The sequence below is a fragment of the Podarcis pityusensis genome (genome assembly GCF_964106645.2).
Source record: "Podarcis pityusensis genome assembly, chromosome: 10".
Lineage (NCBI taxonomy): Eukaryota > Metazoa > Chordata > Lepidosauria > Squamata > Lacertidae > Podarcis > Podarcis pityusensis.
The window spans coordinates 66,786,474-66,806,904 of NC_138035.1; the positions used below are offsets into that span (position 1 = coordinate 66,786,474).

The window sequence follows — 20,431 nt, forward strand, 5'->3', positions numbered from 1 at the left end:
CCATACCGCAACCTTGGTGTTATGTACTGAGCTGAATCCTACAACAATAGGATCCAGAATGCAGCAGTCTGATTGGTCCGCAGGAGCCACCCAATCCAGCTCCAGGTGGAAGTAAATAAGTGACCTGATTGGCCTACAGGAGCAGCCAATCAGGCTCCTGGATGAAGTGAATCAGCAACCTGATTGGCCTGCAGGAGCAGCCAATCAGGCTCCTGGATGAAGTGAATCAGCAACCTGATTGGCCTACAGGAGCAGCCCGGAATTAGCCAATCATGTGGGGCCCATTGTGTAAATAACGTATATATATATAGTTGACGTTTTGGGGAAAGTTTCATTCATTGCTACTACGAGCTGAATAAAGGGCATGAAATTCACACTCGACTCCGAGTATATTTCACTTGGTATGAATGGTGGTCCGTAAATGCTAGTTGAACAAATGAAAGGACATTCAGGAGCAATTGTCAATGACCTGATGAAAAGAAGGTTGTCACACTGCTGCCCCCAATTAGAAATCTAACTGGGGAATTGTTAACATGCTCCTCTCCACATGGCAGGGAGTTAATTCCTTGCTAAGGGCTTACCAGTGGTACCCACAACACCATGTTGCAGCATGAGGTCATTGTTTAACAGAGTACTCCTGTTCAGGATGGCAGTTATTTTGCTTAACAAATTTGGTGTGTGTGGGTGGGGATGAAGGTAGTCCATCTATGAGAAGGAAAACTCTGGTCCTAAACCTCCACTGCCTTGTGGGATATCTTTGGGAGAAGGCAAGGCTAAGGAGTATAGCCCTAAGACCAGGCACAGGCAAACTCGGCCCTCCAGATGTTTTTGGCCTACAACTCCCATGATCCCTAGCTAACCAGTGGTCAGGGATGATGGGAATTGTAGTCCCAAAACATATGGAGGGCCAAGTTTGCCTATGGCTGCATAAGACAGTTGGGTGGCAGTTGCCTCCTTCCAGCAGCCCAGCTGGAGCCAAACCTATTGCTCTGCTCCCCTTTGGACCATATCAACGAGGTCAACAGGGAAGGTCTTGTTGTCTGGGCAGCCAAGGACATCCATTACACACTGCCGAGGCTCGGACCCCGGAGAGGTCACTTCGGTGCTGCTTACGCTGCTGTTTGACTTCATCCCCAGAGGCTCACTCCATTGTCTCTCAAGACAGACAGACGCCAACAACAAAAACCATCTAAGTGGTTTATAAGGGGCAATCTAAACTATTCAGGAAAAGTACAAAAAAATACATTAAAATGAAGTTAACATCTATAAATAAAATCAACAAACTTAAAACCGTTATATATAATCAAATTATTTGTTATTATAAGCTGCATGGGGCTCAGGTAGGCCATACTGCTCCCCGTTCACTGAGTTTCCCCTTCCACCCCCCACATTCAACCCCTCAGGGAGTTTTTCCAGCTAATGAGCGTGGTATAAATGCTCTGAATGAATAAGCAAACTTTCCATGTCTACCGGGCATGATCGGTATCAGGGAGATACTTAATTAGTTATTTTTCTTAATTTAAAGTTAGTTCTGTAACATTTGGAGTTTCCCAAAACATGCCAGTACCTCCTTCTTGTTTCTCCCAGACTGCTGGGCAACTGTCGGGGGGGGGGGGATTCAATCACACACTGTTAAATTCAGCTTGCGTAATTTAAGCTGATTTGCAGGTCTTGTGCAGCAAAACCCCTTCCCACCCCCTTCCCCAAAACATTGGACTTTTTGTAATAAGGGAAGCAAGGGAAAAATGAACTTGGGGGGAGCGCAAAGAAACCCGTGCAAAGTCAAACCAATCGCAACAAATGTTCGTTGAATAGCTAGTGTCATCTAATATCCCTGCAAGCAAACTAGGACGAAGGCTCAATAAACAAGTTGCCTGGAAGTGACCTCAGTGAACATGCTTTTGCTTCATTCCTGTTGGCACTCAGCACCCAGGGTGGGTATTGGAGGGGCTGGAATGCACATGGTGGCCGAGTTTCCATTCTTTAAATGGTCCCAAATGCTGCTTTCTCCAGGGTGCTACTCAATGGTGCTTTTCAAATGTTCCTCTTTGGCTTCTCAATCAACTTTGCTGCACAGATGCAGTCCGCCCCCCCAAATGCATAATGCTCTTTCTATTAATAAAGTATCTCTAAATCAGTCCAGCTGTGCTTTTTTGAATCTCCCGTGCTGTTCCCATGGAAGAGATCGCTTACCCCATCCAAGCGCTAAAACGAATGTGCATTAACTCACATGCATATTTGCACAATGTTATAATGACCCACCCACATTTATCTTCAAGATGCTCCTTCCTCCCTTATATGGTGTTTAAAAGTTTATGAGACTGTTATGTCCAACTAGAGTACATTTTTGGTGCTGTAATGGGCAGGCTATAAATGATTTAAATAAATAACTTAGTGAAGCTGGACACAGTAACACTATAATCGTATGCATGTCTGCTCAGGAGTCAATCCCACGGAGTCAAATGGGATTTATGCCTAGGCCCAGATAAATAGGTATGGGATTGAAAAGGAACAGTGGGGATGGATTCAGTGGGGATGACTCTGAGGTACGTGTGTATAGAATCACCCAGCCCCCAAACCAAGTCATGCTCAGCACAGACTTGCTGAAATCAATGGACTTAAGTTTGTCATGATTAAATAAAGACCTGTTTACTTAAGATCACTGGAAGGACAGATCCTGAAGCTGAGACTCCAATACTTTAGCCACCTCATGAGAAGAGAAGATTCCCTGGAAAAGACCCTGATGTTGGGAAAGATGGAGGGCACAAGGAGAAGGGGACGACAGAGGACGAGATGGTTGGACAGTGATCTCGAAGCTACCAGCATGAGCTTGACCAAACTGCGGGAGGCAGTGGAAGGCAGGAGTGCCTGGCGTGCTCTGGTCCCTGGGGTCACAAAGAGTCAGACACGACTAAACGACAAAACAACAACAACTTAAGTGAATCTACTCTGAGTAATGGCTAATGTGAATGCCACATACAGTACCCCAAGAAACAAAAAAATGTTATATGACCCCAAGGATTGTGTGAATGAGCTAAATCTGCTGCCCACAAAATGAGCCTTCAGCGCCCTAACCCGTGGGGTCACGGTTTCGCCAAAAACTCGATGTCGTCAGATTCACTCCAAAGCAGCGCCAAACACTTGCAAAAGACCCTCTGAAACGTCTGGCAGTAAAACCCCCATGTTTCACGACGCCACAGAAAATGAGCCAGAGGCCCCCTAACACGCAGGGTCACAGTTTTTCCAAAAACCTGGCATCATCTGATTATCTTGAAAACGGTGCCAAACACTGGCAAAGGACCCCTGCAACATTTGACGGTGCAAACCCCATGTTTCATGATAAGCCATAAAATGAGCCAGAGGCCCCCTAACACGCAGGGTCATGGTTTCGCCAAAAAGCCGACATCATCCGATTGAATCCATAGCAGCACAAAGCAGTGGCAAAATGCCCCCTGCAATGTCTGGCAGTCAAAACCTAACATTTCACGACGCCCCAGAAAATGAGCCTTCAGTGCCCTAACCCGAAAACCCGATGTCCTCAGATTCACTCCAAAGCGGCGCAAAACACGTGGAAAAGTCCCCTTGCATCATTTGACGGTGAACAAACCATGTTTCACGGCACCCCACAAAATAAGCCTTTGGTGCCTAACCTGGTTTTGCCTTGCAGGCCTTTTCCACCTGGCCTGGGAATGTGGAGCTCCTGATTGACTCCAGCTACAAAAGTGGAGGCTGCTGAACAGACTCTTTGGCGGGGGCTGTTGAACTGGGGGAGGTGATTGTTGCTGTTGGTTTTTTGGCATTATTATTTTTTAGATTTTGTTGTGATTTATGTGGAAATTGTTCAGTTTAAGTTTTGTCTTTTTTAATGTTTCATTTATTGTTTATAACTAACTTTTGATATATATTTTTATCATGTAGTAAGCCACCTTGATCATGGTTTGAACTGTGTGAAGGTGGCATACAAGTAAGTATGTCTGTATGTATGTATGTATGAAGAGGGAAAGCAATAAATCCCAAGGATCTCTTGCGAATCAGACCACAGGGGGACAAGACAGGATATTTTCTTCCCCTAAATAAGGACATCAATCAGGAAGATCCCTGGCATGAGCAAAGCCACCCAAAACATCATCTAAAGCAAGTTTTATTGGGCATAGCTCCATCCCACCTAACGGTCATTCGTTGGCTAAGGTCGCTTCCAAATGACCAATTTATTGAGCATTCATCCTGATTTGTTTTCAGGGAGGCTAGATCACACTGGCTATTTATTGAGCATTTGTTCCGATTTGCTTGTGATATTACACAAAAACATTATCCCACACTTTCTGGAGCACTTCTCTATCACGAAAGGTCAGGTCTTCTGAGAAAGCAGGTTTATTGCACATGACCGCAAAATCAACTTGCGCAATCTGAACTTGCCGGTATGTAGCTGGATCCTGTTCAAAAATACCAGCAGGCTGGAGTTGCCCTGAGAAAGACAGTGTGATAATAGAGTTGTAGGTTGTGAGTGAGGGGCTTCTCCCTGCATGATCTTAGGCTGATCAGTCTCCATTTCTCAGCTTAGCTCATGAGTTTTTTGATGATAAAACGGGAAAAAAAATGTGGAGCCCACTCTGCACTTGTTGGAGGAAGGGTGAGATGCAAATGTAAATAAATAATTGCTGCAGACATTGATAGCACAAAGGAAAAGGAAATGAACAAGATTTTGTGCAATGAACCACAGAAACAAAATAAGACCACTTTGTGCTGCCAATGAGGGATTGAACAGAAATGGCAAGGTATACACACTTGCATGCATAAATCTGACAGCTGCACAATGTACTGTATCTTGTAAGTTTCTTTACAACATTTGTTCATACATTAAAGCGCCAAGGTCCTGGCTTCAAAATCTGATTCAGGGGCTTATTTTTCCTGCAAAAGAACTCCAGGGCAGCCTTAGTGACGTGTCTATCTAGATGAGAGGCAATTCTGGGAAGAGAACATGGCTGGATTAATTGGAATCAGCCTTTCAAGAGATCCAGACAATTAAACAAACATGAATTGTGAGGCGATAGTCTGAGCATAGATATAACCCAGACTGCTTGCAGCTAAATTGAGCCCTGCTAAGCATTCTCTTTTAAGTTTTAAATGTCATTAGCATGATGTTTAGATATATTCCTTACTCAAATCTACTCAGAGAATGAATAAATCATGCTTCCCCAGTAGCAGAGACTGAGACCGTGCTTCAGAGTTGCTTATTGTCTCTGTTTAATTAATGCTTTTGTTTCAATGCAAGTTTTAACTTGTGTATTCCCCCACTGATATATGGGGAGGCGGGGTGTTGACCTTCATGTTTAGAGTGTGGAAAATTCACAGGTAATGCTAATGCAGGGTGGAGAGGGCCTCCTGAGGGTACATTCAGCTTAGAAGAATGTCATCAGGTTTAAAGACATAAATAAGTTAATTACAGCCAATGATAGCCTTCGCCTGTGCAGTTTTTAAAAACAGCAGCCGTGCTATTGGGTGAATAAAATTTACAGCTGGAGAGTCGCAACTTGTTTCTTTTCAGGTACAAGGCTGGCTGGTGTGCTGCCAAGACGTCTCGCACAAAAAATCTTGGCATAAGGGCTGTCAGCCGTTGAGAAAACTCTTCCTGGCTTTCAAACAATACAAGTCAGTGGGAGGAATTTTGCAGAGCCATTTCCAAAAACAGCGATAAGATTAGTGCTTGGTTCTTCATACAGATGAAGCATGGAGCTATTCCTTCTTAGAAACAAACAGGAGAGAAAGTAGGCTTCTTGCATCTTGCTAAAGTCCTTCTCTTGCAAGCCCTGCTCAGCCAAGAAGTTAACTGGGTGATCTTGGGCCAGTTACCGCCTATCACCTTACCTGCCTCACAGGGACATTCGCAGGAAAACCAAAATGCTTGTTTACAAAGCTATTGTACTACCAACCTTACTGCTTGCTTGTGAAACATAAAGGTAAAGGTAAAGGGACCCCTGACCATTAGGTGCAGTCGTGACCGACTCTGGGGTTGCAGCGCTCATCTCACTTTATTGGCCGAGGGAGCCGGCGTACAGCTTCCGGGTCATGTGGCCAGCTTGACTAAGCCACTTCTGGCGAACCAGAGCAGCGCACGGAAACGCCGTTTACTTTCCCGCCGGAGCGGTACCTATTTATCTACTTGCACTTTGACGTGCTTTTGAACTGCTAGGTTGGCAGGAGCTGGGACTGAGCAACGGGAGCTCACCCTGTCGCAGGGATTCGAACCGCCAACCTTCTGATCAGCAAGTCCTAGGCTCTGTGGTTTAACCCACAGCGCCACCCGCGTCCCTTGTGAAACATAGGCTACTTATAAATGCCATCTCCAACCCCTCGAAATATTCCATCAACGGTGTCTCTGAAAATTTTTACACATCACTTGGGAAGACAAGCGAACTAATGCCAGTGTACTGGAAGAAGCAAAGATCACCAGTGTCGAAGCAATGATTCTTCAAAATCAACTTTGTTGGACTGGTTGTGTTGTTCGGATGCCTGATTATTGTCTTCCAAAGCAACTACAGTGGTACCTCGGGTTAAGTACTTAATTCGTTCCGGAGGTCCATTCTTAACCTGAAACTGTTCTTAACCTGAAGACCACTTTAGCTAACGGGGCCTCCTGCTGCTGCCGCGCCGCCGGAGCACGATTTCTGTTCTCATCCTGAAGCAAAGTTCTTAACTCGAGGTACATTTCTGGGTTAGCTGAGTCTGTAACCTGAAGCATATGTAACCTGAAGCGTATGTAACCCAAGGTACCACTGTACTCTATTCCGAACTTAGAAATGGAAAGCATAATGCTGGTAGTCAACAAAAGAGGGTTAAAGACTCTCTGAAGGCAAATCTTTAAAAATGTAGTATAAACACCGACAACTGGGAAACACTGGCCTGTGAGCACTCCAGTGCTTACCAAAGGTGTCATGGGCTTTGAAGATGCTTGAACTCAGGATGAAAGGGAGAAATGTTCTAAGAGGAAGACACGCTTGGCAAAGCCTCACCATGATGAACTCCCCCCAGAAACCTATGTCCCCACTGTGGAAGGATGTGCAGATCCAGAATTGGCCTCCACAGTCACTTACAGACTCACTGTTAAGGCTAAAACTGTGTTTATGGAATGACAAACTTACGCGGTTATGAGTGATCGCCAAAGTAGAAGACCTGCCTCACAAGGTTCTTGCATAGGTTCTTATGTTCTTTCATAGACAAAACAGTAGAGATCTATTTTTCCATTCCAAATTTTGATTGCAACTTCATTGCACCTAACTCCAACACACAAACCCCAACATTCCTTCCTAACCAATAGATTGTAAATATGTGACCACAGCAGTTGAATTCATCATGGGAGCAATTTCATCAAGGACAGATATTTTTGAACAGCTACCTTATTAAACACATTGTAATTTTCCCATGATTTCCACTGATTTCACCACGGCAGATGCAATCCATGGAAACCTAAGTGCAATCCATTACGGAGAGCATGTGCACATTCTGTTGAAATCAGTGGGAATTGAATTTTTTTTTCTGAAAAGAACCATGGATATAAAGTATTTTAGGGATAAATATAGGACGATGTGATATGCATTGGAAAATGGTTACTAGCAGACTCCACGGAGGGGAGGAAGGAAGTCCAGGATTTCAGAGAATTCTACACTTTTTGATTCTATTTGATGTGTGAATATAAAATTAAACTGTAAAACCAATAAAAATTTATAAAAAAAGAAATCTTTTTCTGAAGCAGGTTTACTCAGACACAAACCCTACTGAGTTCAGCGGAACTTACTTCCAAGTAAGTATACTGCAGCCTTGTGATGACTATATTTGATTGATTTTAACAAAACTAATCTCAACTGAACTTTGCTTCTAGTGATCTAAGTGAAATTTAATTTCACATAACTATGCTTATTTTGCACCATAAGTAGTCCAATAAAATGCTCAAGCAGTTTTTTCGAGTATCACGACGGCCAAACATCCTATAACACAGCTTTGTCTAATAATAACGTGCAGAATGGCTTTAAAAAGAATTCAGTCGGAAGGCTGCGCAAAAGCAACTCTCTCATTTGCCACTAGAGGCCACTGTAGCAGCGGGGAAAAGGTGCAGCTCAAAGAAGCAAATTCAGAAGCAGTTGGAATTACGATATACTTAAAATACCTCCAAGTTGTGTATGAGGGTAGAAGTTCTGCATCTCAAACAGAACAATTGAATATGGTGCATTGTGCTGTTGCAGCATGATTTTGGACATATGAAAAATCTCACTTGTAGTTTAACGGTGAATTTGGGATATAATTGAGATGTAAAAGATTTGGATTATTATAAAAGATGCAGGAGGAAATGATTAATAATAGGACCCACAAAGGGGAGCAGGGCAGTCCTAGAGATTCTTTGGAATTTTGTCTTTATGTTGTATGTTTGTGACTGTAAAATTTCAATTAAAAAAACCAAATAAATAATTGTGGAGTTGTTTTTTTTAAAAAAGGAAGAATAAGATATCAAGATAAAAAACTTTTTATAAACAAATGGAAATGGTTTATTGAACATTGACAGATAAATTGTAAACAGATAAGAACATTGGCAAGATTATTGTAATAATCTGCAGTTATATATATATTTAAAGTAGATGAATAAATGAGCAAATTAAGTTAATCTAGATATTCAGAAGAAATTGAAAATAAATTTAAGGAGAAGCAGAAAGAGGGGGAAGGAAGTCAAGCTTTGATTGCAAAATTAGTGAAATGTATAAACCTGAATTAGTGAAATGTCAAAACCACAGAGCCTAGGGCTTGTCAATCAGAAGGTCGGCAGTTCGAATCCCCGTGACGGGGTGAGCTCCTGTTGCTCGGTCCCTGCTCCTGCCCACCTAGTAGTTCGAAACCACGCCGAAGTGCAAGTAGATAAATAAGTACCGCTCTGGTGGGAAGGCAAACAGCGTTTCCATGCACTGCTCTGGTTCAATCCCCCCCCATGGGACAGCTGCATACTCTTTCACCGCAGTGGGGTTGGACTCCTGATCAGGGCGGGATTTAGGTTTGATGAGGCCCTAAGCTACTGAAGGTAATGGTGCCCTTTATATGCCCTGCTGTCTTTTGTTAACAACAAATTTGTCACTATTTTTTGTGTTGAATATATGTTATATGGTAATTTATGGACCCAATAGGTATCAATGAGTGCTCACTGGAAGGACAGATCGTGAAGCTGAGGCTCCAATACTTTGGCCACCTCATGAGAAGAGAAGACGCCTTGGAAAAGACCCTGATGTTGGGAAAGATAGAGGGCACAAGGAGAAGGGGACGACAGAGGATGAGATGGTTGGACAGTGTTCTCGAAGCTACCAGCATGAGTTTGACCAAACTGCGGGAGGCAGTGGAAGACAGGAGTGCTTGGCGTGCTCTGGTCCATGGGGTCACGAAGAGTCGAACACGACTAAACGACTAAACAACAATCTGTATCTAAAGCCATTTGCACAAAACAAATATGAGCCTACACAACCCAAAACGCTGTATGTAGGTTTTATTTTATTTGTTTTTTATCTTATATTTTGGAAATGTACATCCAGGGTTTTTTTCCTTTAATTTTTTTTGGGGGCCCCAAAAGTGTTGGGCCCTAAGCTATAGCCTGTTTAGTTTATAAGTAAATCCGGCACTGCTCCTGATCCTCAAGGTGCCTTCTGACCATCCTCTCTGGGCATCGGAAATTAATGTTTATTATCTATAGGCCGCCCATGTGCCTTCCCGGCAAACTCCTGCCCTGCGGACGACAGGGGCCGCTGCCGACCAGGCGAGGCAGAAGGGGCCCGAGCCGCTCCGGGACCGCCTCTCCCTCCCTCTCGCCGGCAGCTCCTCTGTGCCAGATTCCCCGCCTCTCCCTCGGCGCAGGTTGCCTCTGCTCCGTTGAGAGCAAAGGCAGGAAACGCCTCCTCGGGCACCGACGGCTGCCTGCCCGTCCGATCGCCTGCCTCCTCCTGCTCGGGGGCGGCTTTTGCAGCGGCCCATCTCCCTAGAGCTCTCCGGTGGGGAGGAATCAGCTGCGACAGGAGAGGCGGAAATCCAGAGCCCGGGCGGCGAACTTTTTCCCGAGCGCACGTGCCGGGAAGCCAAACTTACCCCGGACGGATCCGTCGCCGGGGATCTGCCGCGGGGGAAGGGAGGCTGCGATGGCTCGGTGAAAAGGGGCGAGGAGAAGAGGAGATCGCGCAAAGGCAGGAAACTCCTCCTCGGGCACCGACGCCTGCCTGCTTCCTCGGGGGCGGCTTTTGCAGCGACCGATCTCCATAGAGATCTCCGGTGGGGAGGAATCAGCGGCGGAGGCGGAGAAGCGGAGATCCAGAGCCCGGCGGCGAACTTTTCCCCAGCGCACGTGCCGGAGCCAAACTTACCCCGGACGGTTGCGAAAGGCTTTTTTCCCGTCGCCGGGGATTGGAAGTCTGCGATGGCTCGGTGAAAAGGGGCGAGAAGTGGAGATCGACGGACTGGGATCCGCCAGGGCACTGGCGGGGGAATCCTGTCCCCGAGTCCCGGGCGCCTGAGGGAGCGATGCTTCGGGGCAGCTGCTGAAAGGAGCCGCCGCCCGGGCTGAGGCGAGAGGGGCAGGTTCACCTCCGGTGGCGGGATACGGGGAGCCATTTTGAACTTTATATAAAAAGGAAAGTTTGCCCTCCTGAGGGGGCACCTAAGCCGGCGCTCATGGACGCCGCCGCGGCCGCCGGATGAGCAGCAGCGCGGCCGGGTGGATGGATTTTGTCGCCCCGCGGCCGCCCTGGAGATGCCGCGCCGCTCGCCCGTGGCCGCCTGGCTGCCGTGGCTCGCGCTGCTGGGCCCCGCGGCGGCCGCCGCCGCTTGGGAGCTGCACGTCGACGAAGCCGCCGCCGCCGCCGGGGCCCCGCTGCTGGACGTGTCCGTGGGGCCCGGGTGGCTCTACGCGCTGGACGAGGCTCGCACGCCGCGGGCGCTGAGGGAAGCCGTGGAGGTGACGCCCGGCGGGCTGCTGAGGAGGACCGCGGTGCCCGCGCGGTGCGGCGGCGACGGCGGGGCGCCCAACCCGCTGCCTCTGCGCCTGCGCTTGGTTTCCCGCGCAGGCGGCGTTTCCCTCACGCTGCGACTGGCGGCCTACCTGCACGGGCCCGGCTGCCTCAGTGGCCGACGGGCGGGAGCCCCCGCGCACCTGTCCCTCCCCGACGCGGACCCCGCGCTGAGGCGGAGGCTGCGCGGCCGGCCTCGCTGCCCCGCCGCCCCGGAGCCTCAGGAGGGGACAGAGGAAGAGGAGACGCCGCTCCTGGAGGCGCTGCGGGCCTTGACGAGTTTCCCGCGCTGCCGGTGCCTCGACGGACCTCCCCTCAGGAGCCCTGAGGGAAAAGGCGGGAAAAGCCTCAGGCTTCTTTGTCACGTGACCAGGGCCCCCGGGGAGGTCCTGGTCGAGTTTGGTGGGCGCCATTTTGAGGGAAGGGAGTGGGCAGCAGGTGGGCAGCACAGGTTGGGTAGGAAGAGGCGGGCGGCCTCTCAGGAATGGCAAATGGGGAGGGAGGGCGGCTGGGGTTCTTGGCCCCGGGGTGTGCCATCACCGCCACAACGGACGCTGAGGAGCGCCAACTACCCTCCGCAGTTCAAGCTGCCCAACTACCAGGTGTCCATTGCGGAGAACCAGCCGGCGGGCACGGCCGTCATCACCTTGGAAGCCCACGACCCGGATGAGGGCGAGGCGGGCCGCCTGACATACTCCATGGAAGCGTTCTTCGACAAGCGCTCCGATGACTACTTTGCCATCGACGCCGACACGGGCGTGGTGGTCACCACCCGCAGCCTGGACCGCGAGACGAAGGACACCCACGTGCTTCAAGTGATTGCGGCGGACCACGGCGTGCCGCGGCACCGCTCGGCCGTCACCTTCCTGACAGTGACGGTGAGTGACACCAACGACCACGGCCCAGTGTTCGAGCAGCCGGAGTACCGGGAGAACATTCGGGAGAACCTGGAGGTGGGTTACGAGGTGCTGACGATTCGCGCGACGGACGAGGATGCCCCGGACAACGCTAATCTGCTCTATCGTATCCTGGAACCAGGTGCTGGGGAGGGAGTCTTTGAGATTGACCCTCACTCTGGTGTCGTGAGGACCTGTGCCCCTGTGGACCGAGAGGAGGTCTCTGAATATCATCTTGTGGTCGAAGCCAACGACCAAGGTAAAGAGCCCGGTCCTCGAAGCGCCACAGTCACAGTGCATATCACAGTCGAGGATGAGAATGACAACTCGCCGCAGTTTAGCGAGAAACGCTACTTGGTGCAAATCCCAGAGGACGCCCCGGTAAATAGCCAAGTGCTGCAGGTGCAAGCTACAGACCGAGACCGCGGGAACAACGCCCAGGTGCACTACAGCATCGTGAGCGGGAACCTCAAGGGACAGTTTTACATCCATTCTTTTTCCGGTTCCATTGACTTGATCAACCCCCTGGACTACGAGACTATCCGAGAATACACACTGAGGATCAAGGCCCAGGATGCCGGGCGGCCTCCACAGATAAATTCTAGTGGGATGGTGTCCATTCAAGTTCTGGACGTCAATGATAATGCCCCCATTTTTGTAAGCACCCCTTTTCAAGCCACTGTGCTAGAGAACGTCCCTCTGGGTTACTCAGTGTTACACATTCAGGCAGTAGATGCTGACTCTGGGGATAATGCCCGCTTGGAATACAAACTCATTGAGCTGCCTCACCCTTCTACACCGGTGTCTCCAGGTGGGGACATGGGCTTCCCATTCCAGATCAACAATAGCACCGGGTGGATTACAGTGTCAGCTGAGCTTGACCGGGAGACTGTCGAGAACTACCACTTTGGGGTGGAGGCCAGGGACAATGGCGTCCCTGTCATGACTTCCTCAGCCAGTGTGTCCATCACCGTCCTCGATGTCAATGATAACAGCCCTACTTTCACTGAAAAAGTTTACCAGCTCAGGCTTAATGAGGACGCAACAGTAGGCAGCAGTGTCTTGACACTGACAGCGGTGGACAAGGATGTCAACAGTGTGGTGACCTACCAGATCACTAGTGGCAACACAAGGAACCGCTTTGCTATCACTAGTCAGAGTGCAGGTGGGCTGATCACTCTGGCCTTGCCGCTGGATTACAAGCAAGAGAGGCAGTATGTGCTGACTGTCACTGCTTCCGATGGAACTCTATTTGACACTGTCCAAGTCTTCATCAATGTCACAGATGCCAACACGCACCGACCAGTTTTCCAAAGTTCCCACTATACTGTGAGTGTCAGTGAAGACAAGCCCATTGGCACACCCATTGTAACTATCAGTGCCACTGATGAGGATACTGGGGAGAATGCTAGGATCACTTACATCCTGGAGGATAACATCCCTCAATTTCGCATCGACCCTGACACGGGCACAATCACAACTTTGATGGAGCTAGACTATGAGGACCAAGCCTCTTACACACTGGCCATCACAGCCCAGGACAACGGGATCCCTCAGAAATCTGACACCACCTATGTGGAGATCCTCATTTTGGATTCGAATGACAATACGCCCCGTTTCCTTCGTGACCGCTACCAGGGTGCTGTCTTCGAAGATGTGCCCCTCTCCACCAGTGTCTTGCAGGTGTCTGCCACTGACCGTGACTCTGGCCCTAATGGCCGAATCCTTTATACCTTCCAGGGTGGTGATGATGGTGATGGTGATTTTTACATTGAGGCCACATCAGGGGTGATACGGACACTGCGCAAGCTAGACCGCGAAAATGTGGCTGTCTACAGCCTGAGGGCTTTTGCTGTGGATAGGGGCAGCCCACCCCTCAAAGCCTCTGTGGATATTCAGGTTACTGTGCTGGATATCAACGATAATCCACCTGTCTTTCAGCAAGATGAATTTGACATTTTTGTGGAGGAGAATAGCCCAGTGGGTTCCATTGTAGCCCGAATCAGTGCTGTAGACCCCGATGAGGGAACCAATGCACAAATCATGTATCAGATCGTGGAAGGGAACATCCCTGAGGTCTTCCAGCTTGACCTTCTTAATGGTGATCTCACAGCTCTGATGGATCTAGATTATGAGAGCCAGACAGAGTATGTAATTGTGGTGCAAGCTACCTCAGCCCCACTTGTGAGCCGAGCTACCGTACACATACGCCTTCAAGATCAGAATGACAACCCTCCTGTGCTGCAAGACTTCCAGATCCTTTTCAACAACTATGTCACCAATAAATCTAATAGCTTCCCTTCTGGAGTGATTGGCAAGATCCCTGCTCATGATCCTGATATATCGGACCAACTTGATTACACCTTTGTCCAGGGCAATGAGTTAAATCTGCTGCTTTTGGACTCTGCTACTGGAGAACTTAAGCTTAGCCGTGACTTGGACAACAACAGACCCTTGGAAGCCATAATGAAAGTGTCGGTTTCAGGTAAGGAATCACGTTGTTTGTTTTTAATTTTGGTTGACTACAGATAGTAGCTACAAATGGCGGCTGAAAGTTGTTTAGTGGCCAAATATGTTGGCATAGGCAGGTGTGGACTTTGTGCCTGTTTGTGCCTCTTTGATACCCTGAGACTTCTTTTGAGGGGGGAGGGTAAATTTTTGGAGAGCAGCCATGGAAACTTGAAAAGCTGTGTGCTTTGCCCTGACATTACTTTGTAGTGGAATTTAACCAATCTTATTTTGATCCACAGAAACATTTCTGTTTAGGAAGAAAACTTAAATGTGTCTGCATTCTTGCTGCTGGGTAGGATTAAGCTATTTGAATGTTGAGCATAATACTGGTAATTAATTTAAACCTAGTTACAGTTTTTGATATATGTTCAAGGCTGTAGTCAAAAGAACAGTTAAATTAGTAGTAAGAGGAAGCTTCACTGACTTCTCTAACAAGAGATGTCTGCCTGTGTTTGGATATTATATATATATATATGAAGATTAATGTGTTTTAAGATTAATGTGTCTTAATATTGCATAAAAAATGTCTCTTACATTGTAAAATCACAGTGGGGTATTACACAAAGGTATGAAAAATGTATGAATTTCTTTTGCATTCTTAGCATTTTAGTAGCCAAATTTGTAAATATTAATGGTCATACTTATTATTAGTTGTCAAAATACGAAAGCAAAACAGAAGACTCGCCAGAATCAGTTCCTTTTGTACATCTGTTGCCATACTTTCCAAACACATCTTAGTAAGAGGATAATACTTCAAGGCCAAATTCCATAGCATCCTGTTTGATGATTAACACAGCAGATTCTGCTTAGCCAAAGTGAATCTAAATGCATTTGCTATATTAGTGAGGATTAGACTGGTGCTGCTGTGGGAACAATGCACCACTAGATCTGAAGCAGAGAAAAGAAGACGATGGTTCACATTCAGAATTAAATGGGCCTCTAGAAATATTCTGAGGCAATATTGGATCTTGAAGGACATTTTTTTGGAAGAGTAGTCTTGATCGCCTGTTGCAGGAAAATAAAGTGCAATGGCACTTAAAAAGTTAACCATACTTGTGCCAAGTTTAAGCACATTTTGATACCTCTTTTTTTCCATGTGCAGCGAACACACTTCTGTTGAAATAAATGGGATTTAAAAGTGCTTAATCCATGCTGGATTGTGTCTTAATACTTGTATTTTTGCAAATGATTTCATGGGCAAGACCTGCTCCATCAGTTGTATTTGCTTCTGAGGCTTGTTACCAGCAGATCAGTTTGAAGTTATAGGTTTGAATTGCAATGGTTACACGAAATTGGCTTTGAATGTAGTTTCAGAAAAGTCTGCACTCTGATCCAAGGTTAGGAGTTGGTAAGAAATGGTAGAAGCGTTCTTAGAAATGACAGATGTGATTACCAGGTGCAGGGGACAAATGTCAGGAGATGATTATCTCCTTCGCGCCGTGTTTATGAGTTTCCTGGGGACATCTGGCTGCTTAGTGTTAGGGGGAAAATTGTCTTTGGTGTGATTCAGCAAGGCAGTTTGTGTGCTGTTTAAATAGCCAAGTATAATATGCCTGCCTGTGTGTGTGTGTGTGTGTGTGTGTGTGTGTGTGTTCTATATGCTAGCAAGCATTTATTGTGTTGAAGTGCTATGCTTTTAAATGATTCAGTGATTTTGATGATATGCTTACAAGTTGCAAATTTTTATTTGAAGGCTCATTCCCTACATTGGTATTTTGAATAACCCTTTAAAAAAGCTCCTGGACAAAAACTTGGCCCTTAAGCTCGGCTTTCATTTTAAACTGTGGACTTAACTCTTTATAAATCGAAGCCCATACTGTGCATCAATAATGCAGCGCCTAGCCTTTTGCAGTCCCTCTCCACACTGTCTTTATTGCAGGTCTCCTGGGCAGCTGCAACTCTTGTTGACCTTTTGAGACCCATTGTGAACAGGATCTTGTTAGTAATGCTTTTCACTCCAGATAGTCTTTTCACTTTTGGGAGAAATGGCTTCAGCATGTGCAAATAACGTTTTGGGAGGTGTTTCTCTCTGGCTGCTTTGTCCTGGAACTTACTCAAATTAGTCTGGTTCTATCAACACCTAATTAGAATGTAGCGCTTTGGGATTGAATGGCCATACTGAGATCAGTGGCACAAGTCACACCCAAATTCAGTGTGCTCCTCATATTTGCTGGACTAGTGAAAGTGGTGCTAACAACCATGCTATATTCCACTTGACAACTGACTTAGGTTTCATGCCCAACTTTAGAAGTGACTAATTGTGGTTAGCACGTAATTGTTACTTCCCCGCTAGTTAAAGATTTCCAGAGATAATACACTCCATTCTCTGGGCTTGCAGTGGCTTGTATTTAGGTGACAATCACAGAGCCATCAACAAGCTGAATCAACTGATAGAGAAAAGTAGCTTCTTATCTAATGTCAGAAGATGAAGAGTAGGTCATAAAACAAACCTTAGATGCCTCTGCTTGGGGTAATAAGACGGGAAGGAGCTGTTTATTAGTGTTCACACTATAATAATTCTGAAGATTTCAGTGGGTGGACAGGAAGCATATCATCTTGATTCCCATTGCTATCCAAAGAAAGCTAAACATGCTAAGGTTCCAACATTATCACTTAACTATTGTACAGTGGTACCTCGGGTTACATACGCTTCAGGTTACATACGCTTCAGGTTACAGACTCCGCTAACCCAGAAATAGTACCTCGGGTTAAGAACTTTGCTTCAGGATGAGAACAGAAATCGTGCTCTGGCGGCATGGCGGCAGCAGCAGGCCCCATTAGCTAAAGTGGTGCTTCAGGTTAAGAACAGTTTCAGGTTAAAAACGGACCTCCGTAACGAATTAAGTACTTAACCCGAGGTACCACTGTACACAAATCTATTGATCTCAATGTATTTGGCTTTCTCTGCTTGTATCCATAGGTTTGCCCCATTGACCTAAACATCTTCATGCAGGCCCAAAACAAGGGCTATGTCAGACAGGTTAATTTTTACATGGAAAACATTCCCATATTGGGGGGTGGGGTGGAGCATGAAGTCTTTGATTAGGTGTGACCATTGTGCACACACACACACACACACACACACACCTTTTTTTCTAAATATACAAAGGATCTTTGTCCAAATCAGGTATCACAGTGCACATATGTAGAGTGGAACACACAAAGGTGTATTTGCCTCATCAGCTGTCCTTCATGTTTACAAAAATCATGAGATCCTGTCACCCTGATCCCAGTGTTAGAAACTCACATATAAAAGCTAATCTCCAAATGGCACCTTAAACCTAGGTTGTGGTTGCCACAGTGGAATGTCTAGGCGCCATTTCTTTTCAATTGGATTTATTATCATTATCATCGTTTCTATACCACTTTATATTTTAAATAACAAATCTCATAGTTGCTTACAACACATTAAATCATCAAATAAAATAATCCAGAATAAAGCAAATTCAAGCTTCAAGGAAGATATTTCAGACCCTTCTCTAAGGGACATTTTGCTTTGCCCAGTCACCAGCCTGGCATCCAGAGATTGTGGTCACAATTGGACCTGTACCAATTGCAAAATGCACCTGGCACATTTCTAACACTGCCTGATCCTCTACTCATGTATCTGTCTACAACATATTCTTAGAGCACATTTCTAGAAATGTTTATTCTCAAGTAAATTCCACTGTATTCTGAAAGTTGCATAGGATTGCAGCCTGTCATACCACTGCAGTGTTTTAGTTCATGAATCGCTAAGGTGTTGTAAGCATTTAGATACTGAAACATCAGTTCTTGGACCATTGGATATTTGTTACACCTTCAACATAAACTTTAAAAGTAAAATGAGAACTGACGGGAAATGTTAAATATCAGCATATCGGCAACATTTGAGCCCAATAAGTGAGTTGGCATAATTCTTGCTTTTCATAAAACCATCAGGTACATTAAATCATATTGAAACTGAATAACCTTAATAAACTTATTGGATACTTGATCTGAAGCTTTGTCAAGCTGAAGCTTGCCCCGTGCTAAAAGGCAGAGAAAAATTTAAAATATTTCATCACAGAGAGCTACATGAAACACATATTACTACATTAATTAAAAATGTAGTTAATTTATGAGGAAGTTACTGAAGGTACATAATACTTCTGAAGCCAAAACACATCCAAAAGTTTGGCACACAATTGGACTATTACTTTCTTGAAATATTTTGCCTGTTTATTCTTTCCTTGATTTTAAGTGAACATCTTAAAAAGAAGAGAGAGACCAAGCAGCTACAAACTGCAATTCTAGTAGAATTCTGTGAGAAACAGTTGTTTTTTGAAAACGGTATCTGAGGTGATAAATTAAAATGTTGATAGTTGCCATGTAGTCACCATGTATTATCTTTTGAATTATTATATGTATTTGATTTTAAATCTACCTACTGGTTGCTGCAAGGCTGATTTATTCTAGATTCTGAGAAGTTCAAATTGTATAATATAATAATGAATATTTATATGTGAACTGGGAACTAATGTAGCTAGTTATATGGGTATTCCAGTACAAATCCTCTGCAAAAAACACTATTCTGACAGAAAGGTGGTGTCTGGTGGCTCACTGTATGAGTGTGATGTAGAAACCAGCAAAGATCATAATGGGTTAGGTATTTTATTTTTTCTTTCGCACTGAACTCCTCTTCTGAAAGTACTTTTGCTTTCATTATTTGGGTACAGCACACAAAAAAACATACCCTAGGCTCTGTACTAAAAAGACCTGCTTGTACCCAATGGGGCTTACCGGTAAATAAGAGTAATGTACCCAATGGGGCTTACCGGTAAATGGGGGGGGGGGGGAGGGAGCGTTCTTTCAATGCTGTTTGTGTTTTCAAATAAAACCCAGTTAGGTGTTTTATTTCCCTTTATAGAGGTAGATCATATGTTAGACAGAGCTACCCCTCACTGTTCTGGCACCTCCAGTTAAATTAGTTACACAATTTCTCTATGCTCCAGTTGAAATGCATCTCATCCAAATACTGATGTGACAAATTAATCACTTCCCTAGTTTGAAATAGGTTTGCTTGCTTGCTTGCTTGCTTGCTTGCTTTAACAAATATCTCCCTAAATATTGTTTTGTTGTGGTGAAAGTGACTGGAACTCTAATGCTACTGAGTGAGAAATGCAAGAAAGTTAGCATGAACAATGGGGGGGGGGGGTATCCAGACTACGTTGCACTGAGCTCCCATGGAAATAAATACTCATGATTAGGCATGGCTAACTTAAGTCCAATTGATTTCAATGGGAACTGTTTGCAGCTAACTTTAGATCCCACCCAGTGCCTGAATCTGATTTACGGGTACAGATTCGTTATGAAAATGCTCTGGCCCTCATCCAGAGAACAGTGAGTCTCAATTCAATTCCCCAAAAGTAGAATTATCAAATGTTCAGATTTATTGCTGAGTTCCTCTTTTCCTCCCAGTTCTTTCAATTTACTTGAACTTCTTGTTCCTAGTAAAAAATTCTTTCCTGTAGCACCTTAAAGACCAACTAAGTTATCTTGTTCCTACTATTCCACCCACTTTTTCTTGTATTCCTCCACTTCCCTGAAAGGGTCCTTTTGCTGTTTTGTCTTTTCCTTCCTGACAGTAAGCAAGATTGACACATAATATTTTACCTTGCCTATGAGACACATGCACCTGTAGTGTGTTTTCAGCCATTTACTATTCTCCATACCAACTATAAGCAGAAGGAGGCAGAATTTGTGTGGTGGTTACACACCCAGAATCAAACTATGAAATTCTCAGTTAAATGATCTCAGGCAGCCTGGTGGAAAGTCTCATCTGCCTGAAACCCTGGAGGGCTACTATCAGCACAGAATCCGTGGTTGGCAGTAGGGGGTTTGACAGACCATTGATACGTCTTGTTAAGCACCAGCTCCTGTTCAACTGCAACAGACTCTGGCTTTATGTAAGTGACCTTGCTCCTGTTTCAGTTATTAAATTTTTGGGCCGCAGTTCCATGGAGGTGGTGAAGACTTGTT

At 45.7% G+C, this 20,431-nt stretch overlaps 2 protein-coding genes across 6 annotated transcripts in view; one reads left to right on the forward strand and one right to left on the reverse strand.

Moving 5' to 3' along the window:
* The window catches only part of LOC308486692 (uncharacterized protein), a 36,244-nt gene extending 25,445 nt beyond the window's left edge, over positions 1–10,799 (reverse strand). The window contains exon 1 of one of the 3 annotated variants that reach the window (XM_081023850.1): positions 10,111–10,799. In XM_081023850.1, coding sequence (XP_080879976.1) covers positions 10,111–10,629 — 519 coding nt within the window. In that variant the 5' untranslated portion in view covers positions 10,630–10,799. The remainder of the gene's footprint in view (positions 1–10,110) is intronic. The other 2 variants (XM_081023852.1, XM_081023851.1) reach the window with 2 other exon arrangements.
* A 325-nt stretch (positions 10,800–11,124) lies between these two features.
* The window catches only part of CELSR1 (cadherin EGF LAG seven-pass G-type receptor 1), a 161,699-nt gene continuing 152,392 nt past the window's right edge, over positions 11,125–20,431 (forward strand). Inside the window, exon 1 of one of the 3 annotated variants that reach the window (XM_081023374.1) lies at positions 11,125–14,405. In XM_081023374.1, the coding sequence (XP_080879500.1) occupies positions 11,516–14,405 (2,890 nt within the window). In that variant the 5' untranslated portion in view covers positions 11,125–11,515. The remainder of the gene's footprint in view (positions 14,406–20,431) is intronic. The other 2 variants (XM_081023373.1, XM_081023375.1) reach the window with 2 other exon arrangements.